The 23,459-nt window shown below is 33.6% G+C and overlaps 1 protein-coding gene across 1 annotated transcript in view; it reads left to right on the top strand.

The window, feature by feature from the left end:
* The window catches only part of SPATA1 (spermatogenesis associated 1), a 41,439-nt gene extending 18,182 nt beyond the window's left edge, over positions 1–23,257 (top strand). The window contains 9 exon segments of the mRNA XM_012661030.1: positions 981–1,119; positions 3,578–3,698; positions 4,396–4,453; positions 14,361–14,472; positions 15,471–15,596; positions 18,430–18,608; positions 20,204–20,302; positions 23,004–23,059; positions 23,061–23,257. Coding sequence (XP_012516484.1) covers positions 981–1,119; positions 3,578–3,698; positions 4,396–4,453; positions 14,361–14,472; positions 15,471–15,596; positions 18,430–18,608; positions 20,204–20,302; positions 23,004–23,059; positions 23,061–23,091 — 921 coding nt within the window. The 3' untranslated portion in view covers positions 23,092–23,257.
* Positions 23,258–23,459: the final 202 nt, after the last annotated feature.

The raw sequence follows: 23,459 nt of genomic DNA, 5'->3' as shown, positions 1-23,459 counted from the left end.
AAGAGTGAAGTAGCATAGATTTATTTCTTTCAAATGCATGTCCAATTGTCTCAAAATATCCATTCATTTCCTCCTCACCAATTTTAAGTGACGTCTTTACCACACACTAAATTCCTACATACACATGACAACTTTTAGACTTTCTACTCTGTTATTTATCCATCTTCTGAACCAATACTGACATATATTATTTATTATAGCTTAATATTTTTTGTATATCTGGCAGGGCAATTTCCCATTCAATACTATTCTTTATTGTGAGGCTCAAAATTGAATAATATATGTGAAAATGCTTTTTAATCTGTAAATCACCACACAAAAAAATGTAAGTAATTTTTAAATAATCTTGGTTTGAACTTTTATTGACTCCGTGTTTTGTCATTTTATTGGAAAGCAGTCCAGCTTTTTAAAGTTTTCTTTTTGTATATATGATAAACTGTTCGAAGACAAAAATTTATTGCTACATACTCAGAATCAAACACAGTGCTTTACATCATAGCCCTGAATAAATGTTGAAAAATAATAACTGTCTTATTGTCTCTATGAGTCAATGTATAATAATCACCTACAATTTTCTTAGGTGTAATAATTATAGTAGTACAAAAAATAATAACAGATGCTATCCCTTCTGAAATGGGACACTTCGGAAGATAAATTTACAATAAATAATGAAGTTTAGGCTGAATATAGATGATATGCTTTTAAATAATTTTAGATGTTTTTATATAATGTTTATATTGTTAAATGTTTTTAACTGTATATTTTGCTATTCTTTCATTTTACTATTAGAAATTTTTGTGAATAAGCCAGTTTTTAATAACAGCAGAGTCAACAAGCTTTTTACCTGACAAAATAATACATGTGTTGGGACTTTTCCAACTGTATAGTATCTTTTGGCTCATCAGTTAAGAGCATTTTACTTGGCTTTATAGGATACGTGTTTAATGCCATAATAAAATTTTATTTGCATTTCTTTGCAGTTAACAAGAATGGATTTATTTGAAAATATTTTATTAGTCTATTTTGTGCAGAAGATTAGAAGATCTAGGATCATTTCCTTCTTATTTTCTGGCTTTCCCTATTCATTCTTACTTTATCATATTCGTTCTCCTTTCAAATGTGAGTCATCCTCCTCTTTGGAAAAATATGGCTGGTGAAAATACGCATGGTTTATGTTTTTCAAGTACTTTACTGAGGGAGAAAAGAAATATTGTTTTACCCAATTTTACACATTGAAATAGGTATTTCCTTCCATTGTTATCTTCTGTTTTTTTTCATGGATCTGTGCTATACATCTCTATATTTATGACATGTCTCAACTTTAACACATTTAATATTTAACTCCATCATAACGCTAAACCAGTACACTTTCTTAACTGTTCTTTGGTTTCATCATTCTTCCAGTTCAGACTTTAAGCTTTGAAATTATCCTTATTGTAGAATTAATAGAGTCTTAGGATAAAGCAACCTTAAAAACCATCTTGTCTAGCCTTCTTGCTTACAGTCTTCTTTATAGTGCTGTTAGCATCATTCTTCTTGTTACAAATTGGATTATTTATCTCCCTGTTTAAAGACCTTTGAAAGACTCACTGATTAATACTTGAAGCCCAGGCTCCTTAAGATGGCTTAGAGAACCCTTCATACTCTGACTTCAAACCCAGGCTGCAGTGGCCATGAAGACTGTTCATTGCCTACCTCCAGAAGTCTTCCTTCTTATAGATCATGATATAAATGGAGCTTTCAGGATTTATTAATGTGGTAGTTGGTTCAATAATCTTTAGCTATTTTTATTAGTAATACTATTATTATTATAGTATGGGGGTAGAGAGGGATAGAGAAGTACCAAGAACTGATACTTCTGAAGAGGTAGGTAGGGACTTGAACTGCAAGAGTTTTGCTTGCAAAGCTAAAGAATTCGGTAAGCAATGGGAAGCCATCTAAAGTTTCAACAGGAGTGGCATGATTGGATTTCAGTTCTAGAAAAACAACTTAGGTGACAATATGGAGAACAGACTTAGGTAATAAAGACCTGAACTAGGAAAATGGCAGTGGGATAGAAATCAGACCTTGAAGTCAAGAGACTTCAAAGGATTGGGCAATGCACTAGGTGCTTTACATGCACTATGCCATTTTAAAGATAAGGAAACTGAAGTTAGAGAAATAACTTTTAAGTCAAACATGCTGTGACAATGCCAGGACATGAGCTCTTGTGTGTTTAACTAAAGCCCATGTTTTACAACACTGTGCTACAGTCATAGTGAACTTTTCATTACTGATAAAAATGCTACACACGTTACTAGTGGTCTGCACCTTGCATACGCCATATTCTTTCTTTCTGAAATTCCTCTCTCTTCTTTGCCATGCAGACAGCTTAGAGTTCAAAACTTAGTTTCACAGTTATTGCTCCCTTTTCTGTGAATCCATATTTGTGTGTGTATACATACATATATATAAACATATATAGTATATTTCTCAAAACATTGTGTTATGATTTTTTCAAAAGTAAATAGGCCTGCATTCTCTTTGTTATTAAGTTTCATAGGTATTGCATGGTTCAGTGAGTGCATCATTGCTCTGTGCTGTTAATAGGAATAACAAATACATGTCCTGTATCCCTATTAAAATATAACTTAGAATCTACTAACTCCTGCATTGTTGTTTCATTTGTGGGTGGGTAGGGAGAGTGATATTTTATTATTAGCTTTTAAACAGCTGACATATCCATTTTTTTGTGTTCATTTTTCATTAAGTAGATATTTTAGAAAAGTCCTGTTTGTTGTCCTTAAATGACTGTTTCAATGCAAGCTGGGAAATAAATTGTAGCAGCCAAACTAAAATTAATATGAGCTTCAGGTTGTAATATATTGTGGCAACTCTTGTAAAATGACTTTTCAAATATTATTAATAATTTGACTCATTTATTTTTTTCTAAATTAAAAAGTATCGATTCCTCCAAGGGAAAAACGATCTGCATTAACACTGCCAGGTTCATGGATCTTTTGTTTGTATAGATCATGTAGAGCATTAGTTTTGATATTTTAAATACAAATTGTGTAATTTTGGTATACGGAGAAACTCTGTTAAAGTGAAGGGAGATTTTATAAATGAAAATGTACATGAAATAACAAATGACATTTTACACTCTGTATTTATACTAGCATTTTCCAGAAAGTTTCCTCAGAGCACTATTTCAAAGATGCTTTTGGCAAAAGGTTTCTAAAGACAATTAAATTTGAGGAAAACCCAGCTTACAGAAAACCCAACTCTTGCAGTTTCAGTTGTACTTAGAGACAGAGAAATCCTGCAGTACGAGAATGTGTATGTAGGGATTTGTGTTGCTGCTTAGTGTTGCTTGACTTAATGTTTCCCAAACTTAATTAACCAAAGAATTTTATTTTTCACATAAACTAAAATTTTATGAAATTCACCGTGGAAATCATTAGCTTATATCTGTATATTAAAGTTTATGGGGATTCTGAAACATAGGACAAGATTATAGTATATACATATAAAAACAAAATTTTATTTTGGCATTTTCATAATATTCTGAACTTTATCTGCCATTAATGACCATCAGCATCAGCTGGGGGAAAAGCCACTCCAAAGGAAAGCAAGGCTGCAAAAAATCAAATTGGAAATTCTGAGTTTCCAGGATCATTGGAAGATTCAAATAATGACTATTTTAACAACAAAAAAAGGTAATTAGTATAGATGCTGATTCCACGTGTCAAAATCTAAACTATAAGAAAAAGAGTGAGATATCCAGGGTACTGTTGTAAGGACTCAGAACAAAGATACAAATGAAATTAGTGATATTTTTAACTGAAATTACCTTGATTTGGGTCTTTACTGTTTTATAGTAAAATCCCTTCCCAATATAGTGAGGGATAAATTATAACTTAAATTTATTTCTCTTGTAATCTTTTGGTCATCAGGGGCAACCTGATGACAGAAAAGTTTCTGTCTTTGCCTTTGTTAGAACTAATTCTTCTGCCTCTCTTATGTTCTTGGTTATAAATAAACTAATTATTATGTTTGAGTTTCACATTGGTAAGATTTGTGCAGATAGTCTTTTGAAATTAAGACAAAGGTTTTTATAAATAAAAAACAACTATAAACAAAATATGTTTCTAAAATTTCCAGTTATCTTACTGTAAATATTGGACTAGGATTTGAATTTAGCTATATATAATGAAATATGATTTTATTACTCATACTAAATGTAGTTTATGTTGATCATTAATGAGTTTGAAAGAAAATATAAGGATCTCAGGCTGACTTTGAAAATTTTTTAATGTTATATTTGTGTCTACAAAGCATTAAATAAAATAAGAAAAGCTAATGTTCATAGAATCATGTTTTAATATGACTTTCAAATCTGTCATTTCCTTTAAGTCAGTTTCTTTGGAAAAATGAAGATGATGTAGCTATCAGTAGAAGACAGGACAGTCAGGTATGATTTAAAAATTTGTGTTTTAAATTGCACAAATTTAAAACATAGGTATTACAACATAGTATTTATACTGAAATTGAAATGAAAATACAGATTAAAATGTCCAAGTTTTCTGGTAATATACTTCTAATATCAATATTGTCAGAAGTCCAATTTTTGCTTCTGCTTTTGTGAGTGAGGAAACATGCCCAAATGAGAGGGAGAGAAAAGTTCTCCACCAACACCTTTTTGGATTATCTTCTCAAATTTTATTACTCGTTTTAGGGTTCACTAACCTTCACTTAACTGGCAACTTTAAGAGCTCATTTGTAATTTAATAAATTTACACCTGTATTTAATTAACTCAGGTCTTTAGAACAGATTTATATCGTGTATTGAGAAGCAGTATAGTAGTGGTAATTATGTTATTGCTAATAGTTACTAGCTGTGTGATCTTTGATATGTTACCTAATTTTGAAATTGCAGTGGTTTAAAGGAGTTAATGAACTCCTATCCAAATCACCAATTGATTCTCAAGAAATGATAGACTGGTAAAATTTTGCAAATATTTGCAGAATGAATTTAAGACCTTCTTAGGATGATGATAATACTAGTTTTAATAATAGCTAACAATGAATATTGACTATCAGGGACTATTCTAAGTATTTTACACATATTCACTCATTTAATCCCCATTAAAAAAAAACTCTATAAGTAGGTTATGTTTATCAGCCCCATTTTATAGATATGGAAACTGAGGCACAGAGAGGTTCGGTGGTTTGCCCAAGTCATTCATATAGTTAATAAGTACTGAAGCTAACAATAATAGTAATAATGATATAGCAACAACCAATTAGATAGCATCTTTTGAGCCAATCACTATTCTAAGTGTTTTATATATGTTAACTTGTTTAATTCAATAACTCTTTGAGGAGGTATTATTATCCTTAATTTTATAGATATGGAAACTGAGGCACAGAGAGGTTCGGTGGTTTGCCCAAGTCATTCATATAGTTAATAAGTACTGAAGCTAACAATAATAATAATAATGATATAGCAACAACCAATTAGATAGCATCTTTTGAGCCAATCACTATTCTAAGTGTTTTATATATGTTAACTTGTTTAATTCAATAACTCTTTGAGGAGGTATTATTATCCTTATTTTCAGATGAGGAAACTAAAACACAGAAGTTTATATTAACTTTTCCATGGTTATAAATCTTTCATGCTTGTTTGGCAAAACCCCAACTGTAGTTAACAAACCACAAACCTCAAATGAGTCTTTAATTCTACCAACAAGTATACTATATTTTCATGGTCCATTACTACTCTTCTAGACAACTCTTTCATACCATCTCTTCAAACCATCAATTACCTCCTTTCTCTTGCACTCTTAGTGATAATTTTTCTTTGTTAAATAGAGGCAATTTGAAGAGAAGCGCTACATCTGAAAGTTTTATACACAGAGTGAGGTTAGGGTTGAAGTTTAGTTTTTTCCTCAAATATCCAGTTCCCAAACCATTTGTTAAGACTTTATTTTTTCCACTGTATTACTGAAAAATCAATTGACACCATAGGTCTAGAACAATTTCTGGCCTCCTTTTTCTGCTCGGTTATTTTTTTTTTATCCCTATGCCAATGCTACACCATCTTCATTACCGAGGCTTTATAGTAGTTCTTATTGTCATATAGCATACAACTTCTAACTTGATTCTTTTGTTTTTTCAAGATTGTTTTGGCTAGTCTAGATTCTTTGTGTTTTCACATAAATTTTAGAATCATCTTGTCAATTCTTATCAAAAGACTACTGGAATTTTGATTAGAATCACCTTGAATCTGTTGATCAATTTGGGAGAATAATTGGTATCCTAACTGTATTGAGTCTTCCAATCCATGAAAATTCTCTCTCTTTATTTAGGTCATTAGTTTCTCTCAGCAGTGTTTGTGGTTTTAGTGTAGCGCTCTTACACATCTTTTGTTACATTTATTTCTAGATATTTGATATTTTCGAAGCTTTTATAAGTGGTACTTTAAAATTTTTATTTTCTAATTGTTTCTTGCTAGTTTAAAGAAATATAATTGATTTTTAATGACTTGCATCCTACAAGGTATATAATTGATTTTTATACATTGAACTTATCTCTTAAGATTTTGCTAAATTCTATTCTATTAGATTTTTTCATAGATTCCTTAGGACTTTCTATTGTGTTTATATATATACAATCATGTCATCACTGAATAACAATAGTTTTACTCTTTCTTTTCATTTTCTTTTTGATGAATTAAGTATTCATCTTTCTTCAGCTTCCTGAATGTGAAAATCAGTAATGGCAGAAACAATGACAGCTTCTTGCTTTCAGCATAGTTCTGGTGATGGCCTCAGAGATGGTAATGTTAATGAAAAAAAAAAAGCCAAACTCTGTAAAATAATTTTAAAGAGATTTACTCTGAGCCAAATTTGAGGATCATGACCCGGAGCCATGCCCAAGAAGCCTTGAGCAAGTGGACTCAGTATGGCTGGGTTACAGTTTGGTTTTATGCATTTCAGGGAGACAGGGTTACAGGTAAAGTCATAAATCAATATGTGGGAGGCATACATTGGTTTGGCCTGAAAAGGTGGGCCATCTCTAAGGGGTGAGAGGGCTTACAGGTTATAGGTGGGTTTAAAGATTCTTTGGCTTGTAATTGGTTAAAGACATGAAGCTTTGTCTAAAGGTTTGGAATGTTTTAACATAAGGAGCTCTTTATCAGAGATAAGCCACCGGACATAGATTTGTTCTGTAAATTGAGGACCTATAGGTTTGTCTTGCATACCCTTAGGCCTGTTAATGGGTTGTAAAAGATGTCCCCAAGAAGGGAGGGGGGCATGATGAGGCATGTCTGACCTCCCTCCTCCTGATAGGCAATTTAGTTTTAGGATATTCCTTTGGCCATGAGGGGGTCCATTCAGTCAGCCGGTGCAGGGGGGTGAGCCTTAAAATTTTATTTTAGTTCACAGTAACTTCACTAACATAAAGGTCATTCCAGAAGACCAAGCCTGGAAACTGTTCCTTCAGTCTTTCTGATATACTTAATTTCCTTTATTAAATTCCTTCCTGCTTAAACCTGAACTGAAATGATTTAGTATTTGGTACAGAAAGTGAGATATGGGCAAAAAAACTTTTGAAAAATAGAATCTCAGACTAATTATTGCAAAAAAAATGTAGTATTTTGCTAATTTGTGCTAGTAGAAACTTAGGGAAATATTATTAGAAATAGATTCAGACCAGGAATGAAGGAATACAACTTTAGATTTGTCAAAGTTTGATGACATAGATATAATTATCAGATTCTGGATTTAATGTGCTAGCTTAAACAGTTTTTTTAAAGTAAAAACAGTTTGCTAAGTTGACAGGTTGACAGAAACCTCGACTTATGGTGGCTTATGCTAAGTAAATTTAGAATGCCAGAAATTCTTGTTAAAAAGTAGAGCAAGAAATCCAAAGACTTTGGGAAATAAAAATGTTAAGAGAGGATTTATCATCTCCCCTTTAACCAAACATTGAAGAATATCTTGGAAAGGTAAGTCCACCATTCTTGAAAAAGCCTTATAGTGGCTATTTTATGCAGCCTAGAATGAAGATGGGAATGTACTCCTGGATTTCCTTAGAGATGATAGGATTCCAGAGTGGCAGAAACCAATTTACAGCTATGCTACATAAGAGAAAATAGTACCAGACTGATCACAAGGATGTTTGATTAAGAAATCCTTGAAAATTATTCATTGTCAAGGTGTCCCTAAGACTAATTAATCATGGCGTTTCTGAGACTGAAATGGGTAAGCACACCAGTAAGCTCTTGGTCTGTATAACCAAAATTTATTTTTATTTTTAGCAAATAGAGGTCTACCTTGAATAATGACACGAATACTCACATCGCCTCATTGAATTACCAGACCTTAGCCAGTTTATATACCCAGAACCTCTTAAGTGAAGGGGAGGTCAAGTATCCTTGAGGAAAAACCCTGTTGACCCTGCCACAAGTATGGACTGTAAACTTCTTGCTTTACTTTCCTTAAAGGGATCAGAGGCTTTTCACAAGGGTGACTACACTGGAGAAAGGGAAGCACCTAGACTTTTCAGGATTAGTGGACAATAGCTTTGATATGATTCTAATCCCTGGGGACCTGAATAACTCTGTTTCACTAATATGATAAAGGTTTAGAGGGGTCAGATAATAAGTGAAGTTTTGGCTAAATCAGTCTCATAGTGTGCTGAATTGATTTGCAAATTTTGCCTGTATTGTTTCCTTGATTCCTTAATAGATACTTTGAAAGGATTTACTCAGCAACTGGCAGAATTCACAATGCTTCCTTGTCCTTTGCAGCATGGGCAATAAGGAATGTTATGGTAGTGTTAACAGAAAAAAAACAAACTCTGTAAAATAATTTAAAGATGTTTATTCTGAGTTGAATATGAGTGACTGCTGACCCCGTGAACATTTCTCAGGTGGTCCTGAGAAAATGAGCCCAAGGCAACCAGGTTATAGTTTGGTTTGATACATTTTAAGGACACAGGAATTGTAGGTAAAATCATAAATCAATACATGGAAGGTATACATTGGTTTGGTCCAAGAAAGCGGTGCATCTCAGACATCTTGGAGTGGTGGCTTACAGGTTATAGGTGGGTTCAGAGATTCTGTGATTTGTAATTGGTTAAGGAAATAAACCTTTGTCTAAAGGCTTAGAATCAGTAGAAAGGAATGTTTTAAGATAAGGAAGTCTTAATTATAGAGCAAGCCACAATATACTCAAAGTGGTCTGTTAAACAAATTGATGGTTTGCAGATATGACTTAGCCTTTGCCTTGCATCATGTCCTTTGGTCCAGTTTGCAATTAGTCTAAACTCCAAAAGGGAGGAGATACAAGGAGGTGTGTCTGACCTCCCTTCCCTTCATGACCAGAAACTCAGTTTTAAGGTTTTTGGAGGGTTCCCTTGGCCAAGAGGGGGTCTGTTCAACTGGAGGGGGGGGTGCTTAGTGTACAGTAAAAAGGGCCAAATGAAATATGATGGAACTGTCTATTCCTTACCAAAATAGTAAACTGTAGCATTACCAAACTTCTGGAGGAATTGCAGAGTTTTGTGCCATGATAAAAACTTGAAAATGGCAGGAAGGGTGATTCTTATCATAGCCACATTAAACTCACCAAGTTGGTCTGTGCAGAAGATTGATGGGTCTTAGCATCAGGTGGTGACAATTGTAGCTGCTACTTCTTATATGGTCTCTTTACTAGAGCACATTATCACAGCTTTGTGCTCCTGTTATAACACTCTCAATCTGGAAAATGTTTTTTTTTTTCTCCATCCCAATTAGTAGAGAAAACCAAAAGTAGTTTCTTTCAGCAAATAGGAATAGCAGTAGACTGTCATTGTCTTGCCTAAGGGCTGTGTCAATTCTGGCTTTCTGTCATAATCTAGTTCCTAAGAAACTTGATCATATCATGATCCCCTTGGACCTAATGAGCAGGAAATAGCAAATACTCCAGATATCTTAGGTAAGACATAAGTTTGTTAGAGGGTGGGACATAAACCTCAACAAAATACAGGAATCTATCTATTCAGTAAAATTTTAGTTCCATGGTCTGGGATATGTTCAAATATTCTCTTATGAAAATAAGGTTTTTGCACCTTGCCCCAGCTACCATTGAGAATGAGACAAAACACTTCATGAACTTTTCTAGAATATGGAGAGAGATGTACCACATTTGGATGTGCTGTTATACTTTTTTTTTAAACCAAGTAAATTAGAAGATGACCAACTTTGAGTAGGACCTAAATAAGACTTGTAAGGTGATCCAAGAGGCATTGCAAGCAATGCTGCCACTTGTGTTTTAATGTCCAGCTTATCCAATGATGCTTGATGTGTAGTTGGTTGGAATGCTGAATGGAGTCTGTACAAACCCTCGTAGAAAAATCACGGCTCAGAGCCCTTGGGTCTGGAAGCAAAGGCATGCCATCCTCAGCAAAAATTAATAATTGTTGTTGGATACTTGTATTGTTTCCAACTTTTACCTATTATGAACAGTGCATACGAACAAGAGAAGAATATACTTATGTCTAAAATTGCTGTAAATGCCCATTTATAACTAAAATAATGCCTGATTTTATTTTAAAATGATTGTACAAATTTACACTCATATTAGGAATCCAAGAGATTTCCTGTTGCTCTACATCCTCAATATTACATACTGTCTTCACACTTTAAAATGTTTGGCACTCACTCTGGTAGATGCTTAATGCTATTTCACTGTGGTTCAAAATTTAATTTTCCTGAGATTATAAAGTTAATCATGTTTTCATATCTTATGAACCTCATCTTGATAACCTTCCCTTTTTTAAAATTACCTCTTCAAGTATTTCTGCTCGGTTGTCTGCCATTTATTAATATTTTTAATTAGTAGGAATTTTTAATATACTCTAAGATAGTCCTTTGATGCCTCTATGTGTTGCAAATATCTCCCCCTACCTTGTGGCCTGTCAATGGTCTACTTTGCTGAATACATTAAGTATTCTATATTCGTAACTTTTCCCACATTCTTTTTGTATGTCTTAGACTGAGAATATGTTAGAATCACCTTTTATTAGTGTGTTACTATTAATGTGTATCATTTTACTCCCTGTGGTTTCTGCCTTATGTAGGTTTCTATGTGTTGTCACAGTTGTTCTTATATAAATATTATCACTTTTACATTACAAAGTGTCTTTCTTTGACACATTTAACAGCAGACCTCAATCTTTTTGGCACCAGTGACCAGTTTCATGGAAGACAATTTTTCCATGGACAGTGGGGGATGGTTTCAGGATGATTTTGCAGCTGCTCTCCAGCACTAGCATCACTGTCTTAGCTCCACCTCAGATGATCAGGCATTAGATTCTCATAAGTCACGCACAACCTAGATCCCTCGCATGCGCAGTTACAGTACAGTTTACAGTAGCGTTTGCGCTCCTACGAGAATCTAATGCCCCTGCTGATCTGACAGGAAGTGGAGCTCAGGCAGTGATGTGAGCAATGGGGAACAGCTGTAAATACAGATGAAACTTTGCTCACTGGCCCACTGCTCACCTCCTGCTGTGGGGCCTGGTTCCTAACAGGCCACAGACCAGTACTGGTCCATGGCCCAGTACCAGTCGATGGCTCGGGGGTTGGGGACAGCAGCATTTAATGCTATTTTGGTCTGAATTCTTCCTTATTGCATATCAAGATGCTCTTCTTTCTTTTGTTTACATTTATTTGGTATACCCCCATTCTCCACCCATCTCCTCTTTTTGGTCTTTCTGAATCACTTTGTTTTTGGTATATCTCTATATACAGTCTAGAATTCCTGACCTCAAGTGATCCTCCCACCTTAGCCTCCCAGATTGCTAGGATTACAGGATTGTCTTGGGGGTCTCCTTCATGAATTCTTTCCCTAGGCCAATGTCTTTAAGAGTTTTTCAACATTTTCTTCTATAATTCTTATGTTTGTGCCTTACATTTAAGTCTGTTATCCATCATCAGTTGATTTTTGTGAGTGTTGAGAGGTGTGGATCCTGTTTTAGTCTTCTACATGTTGCTATCCAATTGTCCCAGCACCATTTATTGAATAGGGATTTTTTTTCCCCAGTGTATGTTTTTGTTTGCTTTGTCAAAAATCAGCTGGCGATATGTGGATGATTTTATATCTGGACTCTCTGTTCTGTTCCATTGGTCTATATCTCTGTTCTTGTGCCAGTACCATGCTATTTTGGTTAGTATAGCCTTGTAGAATAGCTTGAAGTCTGGTAAATTGATGCCTCCCAATTTGTTCTTTTTGCTTAAAGTTGCTTTGGCTATACAGGGTCTTCTCTGGTTCCATATGAAGTATAGAATTATTTTTTCTAAGTCTGTGAAAAATGCTGTTGGTATTTTATTAGGGATTGCATTGAATCTGTAGATCATGCTGGGCAGTATAGACATTTTAACAATGTTGATTCTACCGATCCATGAGCATGGTATGTTTTTCCATTACTTTATGTTCTCTGCTATTTCCTTCCTCAGTGTTTGATAGTTCTCCCTGTAGAGGTCTTTCACCTCCTTAGTTAAATGTATTCCTAGGTAATTTATTTTCTTTGTTGCTATTTTGAAAAATATTGTCTTTGATTTGATTCTCAGCTTGACTGTTATTGGTGTATATGAAAGCTACTGATTTGTATACACTGATTTTGTAGCCTGAGATTTTGCTGAATTTATTTATCAATTCCAGTAGTCTCATGGCAGAATCTTTGGGTTTTCTAGATATAAGATCACATTGTCCACAGAGTGATAATTTCACCTCTTCTTTCCCCATTTGGATGCCCTTGATTTCCTTCTGTTGTCTGATTGCTCTGGCTTAGGACTTCCAGCATTATGTTCAATAGAAGTGGTGATAGTGGGCAACTTTGTCTGGTTCCAGTTCTAAGTGGGAATGCTTTCAATTATTCCCCATTCAGTATGATGTTGGCTGTGGATTTGTCATATATGGCTTTTATCATTTTGAGGTAGGTCCCATCTATGCTAATTTTGTTAAGTGTTCTTATCATAAAATGGTGCTGAGTTTTGTTAGATGCTTTTTCTGCATCTGTTGAGCGGATTATATGGTCTTTGCTTTTGTATCTATTTATGTGGTGAATTGCATTTATAGATTTGTATATGTTGAACCATTCCTGCATCTCTGGGATGAAGCCCACTTGGTAATGATGGGTTATTTTTTTGATGAGCGGCTGAATTCAGTTTGCTAGGATTTTTGCATCTATATTTATAAAGGATATTGGTCTGTAGTTTTCTTTTCTTATTGAGTTCTTTCCTGGCTTTGGTATCAAGATGATGTTGGCTGCATAAATCATGTTGGGCAGGATTCCTTCCTTCTCATTGTTATGGAATAATTTCTGCAGGATAGGTATGAGTTCTTCCCTGTAGGTCTGGCAAATTAGAGTGTGAAACCATCTGGTTTGGGAATTTTCTTGTGTTGGAATATTTTTTATTACTGTTTTAATTGCATTACTTGATACTGGGCTATTCAGGAATTCTATTTCTTCCTGATTGAGCCTGAGGAGACAGTGTGTTTCTAAGAATGTATCCATTTCCTCCATATTTGCAAGTTTATGTGCATATAGATTTTTATAGGATTCAAAGATGATATTTATATTTCCATGGAATGAGGCCAAGGGAGGAGGATTGCTTGAGGTCAGGAATTTGAGACCAGCCTGAGCAAGTGTGAGACACCATCTCTACAAAAACTAGAAAAAATTAGCTGGGCCTGGTGGTGCACATCTGTAGTCCCAGCTACTTGGGAGGCTGAGGCAGGAGCATTACTTGAGGTCAGGAGTTCGTGGTTGCAGTGAGCTATGATGACACCACTGCACTCTAGCCAGGGTGACAGAGAGAGACTCTGTCTCAAAAAAATTAAATAAACAAATAAAAATAAAAACAGAAACACAGAGGAGATAAGATATATTACAATTAGATGTAAACTTCTGTGCTAAAATTTTGAAAATGTGATATAATCACCAATTTTCTAAGTAAATATAAATTATCAAAATTGACTCAAGATGAATAACCATCTTAGAACAATTTTAAAGTTATCATAACAAGTAACTGAGACTAGAAATCTTGCTTCTAGGAAGGAAGTCCTATTTGGAAAGAAAAATAATGGATTCTTTTTTTTTTCTTTTTAAGTTTGAAGTGCATGTGCATCATGTCCAAGTAATAGTGGAATGGAAAGACTAGAGCATTGGAAAGAATCTGTAGCTACAAATAGAAAATTGGAAGTTTATCACCATATAAGTTAAAAAAAATTCATCGCTGAAATGCATTATCAAATGCTTATAGACAAGTGAAAAAGCATGTGTCACCCTACCAGATATTACTAATTTTCATGTTTTGCTTACAGACAGGTGAAAAACAGTACACCACCCTACCAGATCTTATTGATTTTCCTTCATATCCTTGTCAACCTGTTTTTCCTTCAGGAATAACTGATATCCCTTTATTACAGATGGAAAGTAAGTATGATGATATTGTAAATACAGATGATTCTGTGAGGTGAAATTAAATAATGTTAAAGGGGAGTTATTGTTTAATTGGTATAGAGTTTCAGTTTTAGAAGATAAAATAGCTCTGGAGATGGATGGTGGTGATGGTTGCAAAATAATGTGAATGTACTTTATGCCAATGAACCGTACATTTAAAAATGATAAATTTTGTTAAATGTTTTACTATAATTAAAAAGTTAAATTATATGGATTTTATGTCAATTACTACATATGTTTAATCACTAATATTATTTCATTTTAAAAAATATAATCTAGTCTGGGTGTGGTGGCTGACACCTATAATCCTAATACTTTGAGAGGCCAAGGTGGAAGGATCACTTAAGGCCAGGAGTTTGGGCCTGAGCAATATATCAAGACTTCATCTCTACAGTAAATAGAAAAATTAGCCAGGTGTGGTGACACACACCTGTAGTCCCAGCTAAAGGAGGCTGAGGCAAAAGGATCACTTGAACCCAGGAGTTTGAGGTTACAATGAGGCATGATGATGCCATTGTTCTCTAGCCCAGGAAATGGAGCAAGACCCTGTCTCAAAAAAAAATAATATATATATATATTCTCCCTCTCTCTCTCTCTCTCTCTCTAAATTATACCTTTTCCATGTAAGATTTAAGTGTAATAACTTTGGGTCCAAGATAAATTTACCAAAAGATTTAAAAACCAAAATATATAAGCATAATTACTTGAGCTTTAATTAGTTTCTGCACATATATGGAAATTCAGAAAAGACACACTATTTTATAAATCCCCTTATGTATTACTCTTAGAAACTGAAATGATTCCTCTGCATTTTCCATAGTGGTAAATGCTATATTGCAGCAGAAAAATAGTTTTGGGTAAAATTTATTCTTGCTGGTTTAGACACTTTTAAGTTTTACACTCCATATTTTAGGTTATAAACCATCTTTCAGCTTTTAGACATTGATGAATCTGGGATATAATCTATTTAGGGGAGAAGATTATCCAACAAATGAAACAAGTAAAGGAAGAAAGAAGATATCTGGAAAGAATTAGAGAAGAACTAATAAAAAAAGTTGAAAAGCTATTTAAACAAAGCAAATTGAAGCAATATCAGGGTAAATTTTATTACATACCTTTTATCACTATAAAGAAAATTTAAGTTTTACAGAATTGATACTTTTGGAATAAATAATAAAGTTGTAATTAATAGTTGCTGTTTTACTATTATAGTTTAAGAGGTACATGATTGAGGTAAGTACTGTATAGAAAACATGAAATCATGTTTCAATTCTATTTTATACCATAAATGCTTTACATAGAGTTTTAAAATTAAAACTCAAATATTTTTATAACTAAAATTCATTTTTGGTTTATTCATTCTTCTATTGTTTATTATATAAGTATTTATTAAGTGCCTATTGAATCCAGCCACTGTCCTAGGGGCTATTAGGCAAACATAGTCTTGCCCTTACCCTCATAGATCTTACAGTCCAGTGGGGAAATGATAGTTAAGCATTAATGATACATCCTGATGAATACTATGATAAAGGAATTCCAGAATTCTATGGATATAAATACAAAGGAAGAATACCTAAATTAGATGGAAGGGATCAAGAGAGGCTTCCAGGAGAAGTGTTGGATATGATAGGATCTGAAGTTTGCTTCTTGGCTCTAGGTCCTTCAGGCATGCTTTTTCCTCTGCCATCTACTTCTTCTCTTCCTACCTTCTCCTCCTGCCCTCTTCCCAGTTCACGTGGCTATTTTCTAATCATTCAAGATAAGCTTAGATATCACTTACTCTAGAAGCCTTCCTGGAGTCTCTTGGACTATCCTAGGAACTTCATTTTTTGGTATGTGTGTCTATCTGCCTTGCTTAAGTGAATGAATGAGGGAAATTAAGAAAAGTAAGTCATTTTGTTGCAATAGAATTAGAAACAGTGTTGTTAAGACTGGTGGAAATGGAAGGATGAGCCAGGGTGAAGAAAGTGTATGATAACGGCTTAAGAGATGTTAAATGATTTGGGAAACCTGCATTTTGGGTTGTGTTTGAGGATTGTAAGGATGAAAGGTATATTTAGAATTAACTGCTTTTAGGATTCTCAATTTATAGTAAAATTGATGTTTCAGTACTGGAACTGACTGAGGTTTTATAGGCAATGTCAGGAGATATTTCTGAAGATTATGCCTCATAATGTTAAAGTGATATCTCAGAAGTGGTGACAATGACTCAGCATTGTTGTAGTGTTAAGAGAGCAATTTTATAGACAAATTTGAACAATGGACTAGAAATCACAGGACCTAGGTTCTAACCAAATCTATCTTTTACTTAGAAAAGTTATTTCTCCTTCTTCTGCCTCACTCTGTTTCTAAAATGGGACTGATCAATCACTTTCTATTTCAACAGGAATATTTCAAGATAAAAGGTATTTATCAGCTATCAAATATTTATTGAGCCTACTATGTATCAGACCTGTTTTAAGTGCTGGGGAGACAGCAATGAACAACATAGACATAGCCCTCCCCTTAAGGAGCTTGTATACTAATGAAAGGAGACAGGCAATAAACAAATAAGTAAGACAGTATCAGCTACTGATCAGAGCTGAGAAGTCAGTTAAAAAGAGCATAGTAAAAAATGATGAGGCAAGGAAGAGTTGCTTTAGCTAGAGTTTTCAGGGAAAACATCTCTGAGGAGATACTAAGATTTTATTAATAAGGAAGGAGTCAGGCATATAAAGAGGGGGAAAGCAGCCTGAACAGAAAGAACACTTAGTATCAAGTTATGGAGAGAAAAATGACCTTGTATTAAGAGCCTGAAATGAAGCCAGTGTTGCTGGAGCATGATAAACATAGAGGGATGAAGAGGGAGATAAAATCACAAAAGTTCAGCAAGAAGTAGATAGGCCAAGTCAAGGAGTTTGAATTTTATTCTAAGTAAGATGGGAAGCCATTGGAGGATGTTAAGCTAGGGATTTACATGACTTAAAAAATATTTTAGAAAGATCATGACTGCTGTATGGAATAGCTTGTAGAGGGGCAAAAATGGAAGCAGAGAGACCAGTTAGAAAGACAATGCAGCTTTCTTCAAAAGTATTGCTAAAAGTATTTTAGTAGCAGTACCAACAGAAGTTGCTGAGGGATTGGATAACAGGGCATGAGGGAAATAAATAGCTAAAATCTTGAGCTAATGTTCTACATAGCTATATAATTTTAATCAAATCACCTTATAATGTAAAATTTTTAAATTGGGGGTGTTCATTTCTATGATAATGTAAAAGAAATGAACATAAGCACATTCTGGTATACTAGTGTATAGTTTGTGTTTCTGTTAAGTTTGTATTTAGAATTTCGTTGTTGTCCAAGTGATTTCCTAAACTAGTAGTATTTAATTTCCAAATTTGTCAATTAAAGAGGTCTCAGATTTGAGAAACTTTATCCTACAGAATTTTGGGGAAATATTTGGCAGAATTTTGATAAATCATAAACCAGAATTAGTTTATTTCACAAAATAAGTCATTATGAGGGCTGTAAAAATAAGGAAAAATCATTAAAATAGATCATGTCTTTTACTTTCACAGTTTTAACTATATAAGATCATGGAAAATTCATCAATTAAAGTAATCAAAATGAATATATATACACATATATATATGTATGTATAGGCAGTAGTTTTAAAATAAAGATTTTTCAGAAGCAATTACATGTTTTAAGGAGAACTTGGTTGGGGTTGCTGTATTTATTACTATTTTACTATATTTCTAGGCAAGTTCTTTCATTATCTAACAAACATCTCTCCCTTAGCTCTAATGTCCTCAGCATTTGAGAGAAGGAGAAGAGGAGAGGAAGAGGAGAATAGAATAGTTTAAATTGACATTAACTCTGTAATCCTTTCCAGGTTGAAAAATTTAATCCTTTAATAATACTTAAACTATAGTTTTGCTTTTTTTACAGCCTCTGATGGTTGGAAGAAAAAATACTTTGAAACAAAGAAAGTCACAGCATCATTGGAGGAGATTTTAACAAAACTTCGAGAAGATTTGGAACTTTACTATAAAAAATTGCTCATGCAACTTGAAGCCAGGGAGATCAAGATGAGACCAAAGAATTTGGAAAACATCACAGACTCTAAGGTACTACTAAATGTGTACCTTCTATTGGAAAAGTTCTATTCAAAATACATGCTTTATAATTGCAAGTATTATCATAGTTAGTATGCTTTGGGCTAATTTTATCATAGTTAGTATGCTTTGAACTTGCTTAAACTGTAAGAAAATTCATGACATCATGTAATGAGAGGAGGGTTGCTGAGGAGATACAGTCAGCAGCTTAATGATGCCTTTAAGGGCCTTGATGCATCTGCTATTTCCTGTTGTTTTTAGTGTTGACTTCATTGTAAGAGTGAAGATTGTTAAGATTGTGAGACTGCTTTTTCTAATGGTAGCAATAGAGTTGCCAATAGCAAGTAGGGCTATGTATCTCCAAAATGAGAGAAACAAACCTCTCCCTGAAACATGCAATATATAAATCTTTCCCTTTAGCCTGGTGAGGGATCAACCAGACCTACCCCTGGATCAAAAATAGTTGCCAAGGAATGCTATGTGCTGACTGAGATAGACTAATTAGGATCTACCTCTATTCCTGGGATGGGGTCACAGTTCCTGATTCTATAGGAAAAAGACGAATACCTGATGAAGTAGGGCAGGGGACTTACAGCGTCCACTACAGTCCTTTTATGTAGGTGGAGGGGAGGAGAGGGTTATAACACCCATGGAATTCAAAGGTATTGATATTCTAAAGAAATTATGAAATTTTAATCAATGCATTTTTCTTGAGTTAGTCTTGAATCTTAGATCAGAGATGTGAAGTTTATTATTCATTTTACCACATATTAATAATGAAACAGCAAACAAAAAATTTCCACAGGCCATTTAATAATTTGATTTTTGTTAGATTGATCCTACTCATTCAAAAACAATTTTAAAATATATTAATTATGATTAGGACTAAGGATTTAACATTAGACAAGATGAACTATTAAAAGTTTACTATTTTAGATAAATTTAATATAAAATCCAAATAGGCTCAAGTAATGGGTTATGCATATTAGTTGATACTTGTTTTTGCATAGCTGATAGTTTATCTTACTGTTTTCTCAAGTCCAATATGAAAATTTTTTTCACAAAGGCAATTTAAAATTCTTAAATAACTTCTTTAGCAAGGACCACCATACCTCATACATTCTTTTGGACAAAAGTAACCAAAAGTCTTTTTATTTTAAATAAATTTTCTTATATTATTAGGTTTTCTTATATAAAATATACTATTTAATTATCAAATGTTTTAAAATAATTCTAATCTGATTCAGCTAATAAAGCCTTATCCTAATTCTAAAGTCTTACTAATATCTTAAACCTAGCTTATTCCTTTCATAGTAAGAGTTGTTGGCTTTTATGGCACTAATAGTAACTTTTATAAATATCTATTTTTTACAATAGTAAATAAACAATGGTAGTAGAACAGAAGAGAAAGTGGTCCCCAAAATGCAAGAAACCAACAAAAATAATAGTAATGGTAATAAAGCAATAAGTTTATTTTATGGAATAGGTTATTTTCATGATTTGCTCTTTTGATATTTGTTATCACTTCATAGTTTAGGTTTGCAAGGCAGTTAAAAACAAACATATATAGATACTACACTAAGTATGTCTTCATGTATTTCATACAGAATTATTTAATCATCCAGATCACTGAGGTACAGCATGCAATTGACCAACTTAAGAGAAAATTGGATACTGACAAAATGAAACTCATAATAGAAGTTAAGGTAATTTACATTTCTTCTAGTCAGATTATAACAATTATCTTCAAATAAAATATTTTGGTGTTTTAACTTTGGGTGTCCAAAGGGTAGTCAGAATTGACTGTCTTAAAATTGTTACCTTAACAATAAAGAGCATGAAAGAAAAAAATGCAAGAAGAAAAGCTAAATCCTGTGAAAAGATGCATATTATAACAAAGCCAAAGTAAAATTTCACTAAGAACAATTAAAGGAAAAGAACTTTGTGAGTCAGTATAGTCTCAAAATAATATTTAAAAGAAGTAGTGTTCCTGTATTAAAAGTTACTCATAAATAAGTCTGACAAAACATTGAGCTGTCCTCTGAGCTCCTATTTAATTTTTCCCTCTTGCTTGAGTAATCATTTCATTCTCTCTGGCTATTTTCATATATAGGCTATTGGTTTTTAAATTATGAATCATGAGTCTTCGACTAGATGTAGTTTCCCTCATCAGGGCAGAGACTGTGCCTTAGTTAACTTTGTTTCTGCCACAGGACCTTTTGTGTAGTAGATGCTTATAGAGGCTTCCGGGTATACTTCATTTATTTGATAAGAATTGTGAACAGGCACACTTTATTTGATAAGAATTGTGAACAATTAGCCACATCATAGGAATTATCTCTGAAGTAACAGATGTCTTAAAAAGCTCTTTTGTTGAACAGAAAAGGGTAATACATTTTCACACAAGTATCCACACAGGACAGGAAAATAAGAATGATAATTATATGAATGCTTTCAATTCATCTCTTTATTAGAAACAGCTTTATGACACAGAATAATGACTCCTTTCTAGAATTATTAATAGCACTGTCCAATAGAACTTTCTGTGATAATAGTAATGTTCTATACCTGCACTTTCCAATATGTTAGCCACTACTAGCCACCTATGGATATTGAGCACTTGAAATGTAACTTGCATGACTGAGGAACTGAATTTTAAATTTTATTTAATTTCAGTTACTTTAATAGCTATATATGGCAACTGACTACTGCATTGGACAATGCAGTTCAAGACTCTTTTCACTACCAGCATTCTTAAGGCTAAACCCTGGGTCAGCAATGAGAAGCTTAAAACTGAAAATACAGAGAAGGAAAAGGAAAAGGGCAAAGGATTTTTTTTTTTTTTTTTTTTGAGACAGGGTCTCACTCAGTTACCCAGGCTGGAGAGCAGTGGCTCAATCATAGCACACTGTAACCTCAAACTTCTGGGCTCAAGCAATACTCCTAGGAAGCTAAGACTATTGGTGTGTACCACCACCCCTGGCTAGCTTTTAAATTTTTTGTCGAGATGGGGTCTCACTATGTTGCCTAGTCTAGTCTTGAACTCCTGGCCTCAAGTGATCCTCCCACCTCAGGCTTCCAAAGTGCTGGGATTACAGGCATGAACCACCATGCCCGGCCCAGTTAAACATTTTTACACAGTATGCACTTGAAAAATAATTGGTCCAATGAAGGAAAACTGTATTCAATACATGGAGAAAAAGCCCATATGGAAAATTGAGAAAGAAGAATAAAAATGTGGAAAGAAGTAATAAAAATGCCCCAGAGCCTTTAACTATGATTTCTTCATGTTCTTTTCTTCTGGAAAGTATACACATTAGATCCTGCCATCTTTGTATATATTAACCTTATAAATATCACCTATGGTTTGAACCCAAATTAGAATTGTTAGTACAAAACCAGTAAAGGCAAGTAAAATGAAAAAAAAAAAAAAAGAACAAAGTTTTTAGCTTACAGACTGGGAAAAAAAATCCTATATTTAACCATAGTGCCTGACTGGCATATACAGCCATTAAATAAGTATTTATTTCTGAATGATCTACCCAAAATAGCTCTACCTATAAGATTCAGAACTAAGGGGCAGAAAACCTAGCCTGAGTCGGTTGCAGCCACATTTATTCAAGACAGTATAGAATAAGTAGTGCTTCTCAGAGTTTAATGAAGTGTCATCTGGGGATCCTGTGAAAAAATGCAGGAACTGACTCAGTAGGTTTGGGTGAAGCCTGAGAATCTTTATTTGTAACAAGCTCCCAGTGATGCTCCTGCTGCTGGTCCACAGACAATTCTGGGAATAGCAAGGGCTCTGGTACCAGGTGGTTTGAGTTTGAATCCCAGCTATACACCACTTACTACTTTTATACCTTGAGCAAGTTACCTAACCTCTAGGGAGTCTCAGCTTCCTCAACTGTAAAATGGGGATAAATACGATAATAGTATCTGCCTTAAAAGTTTTTTTTTTTTTTTTTGAGAAAATCAAAGCGGCTAACACACTAAGAAGAGTGCTTGCCACAAACACTATTATATTGCTTAAATATCTCTTCAGTTGTGAGGACTAGGAATTAAGGGGTGTTTTGTATTTTGGGATTTTTTAAAATAGTATTTACACATTAAGAACAACACATTTTGGAGCTTAAGCAAAAAATAAAATTCCTTCTCACTCTAGTTTTTAGAACAGTTCAATGGTATTGTTCCTATATACTAACAAAGGAAATTCATCTCATAGCGTATCTAGCAGTAAATAAGCATTTATGATCTACACGTTTACTGTAGTAATCCAGTGGTAAGGAAGGCACTGAAGGCAAATGAGAGAAAAGTCAAAGCAGTTACAAAAACCTTATTTACATGGCAATTACATGCTTGTATAAGGGTAAGACGAAGTTCATTTTTGAAAGATAATTCTTTTTATAGATGAGAAAACAAGCAGTTTCAGACTTACGAACATTGAAAGCTGAACTGGCACAGAAGAAAATTAATACATCTCTACGACCTCAATTAGGTATGTTAATTTAAAAGTTTTGTTGAAAAATGTAAATATTTATTTGAGATTTAACCATTATTCTCCTTGGTAATGTTTAACATAAATCATAAGGTTTACCTTTCTTCACTTTTTATGTAGATATTACAAAGTGTTTCAATTAATACTAAATGTAAGATAAAGCAAAATGGTGACTGGTTATTTTTTTACAATTTTAAGTCTATTACCTATTTTTCAATACTATATTTTATAATTTTCATTTTTAATATCTTAAAATTTGAGTTAATATGACTAAAATCTAATTACAAAGAAAAATTTTTTAATAAATACTAATGTCTGCATGAAAATAGAAACATAATTTGTTCATTGTATCTTTTTTTTTTTCCCCG

This window comes from Propithecus coquereli, unplaced genomic scaffold (assembly GCF_000956105.1).
Source record: "Propithecus coquereli isolate 6110/MARCELLA unplaced genomic scaffold, Pcoq_1.0 Scaffold7, whole genome shotgun sequence".
Taxonomy (NCBI): Eukaryota; Metazoa; Chordata; class Mammalia; order Primates; family Indriidae; genus Propithecus; species Propithecus coquereli.
Note: the sequence above shows the minus strand (reverse complement) of the source record. Positions and strands in the feature narration are given on the sequence as shown.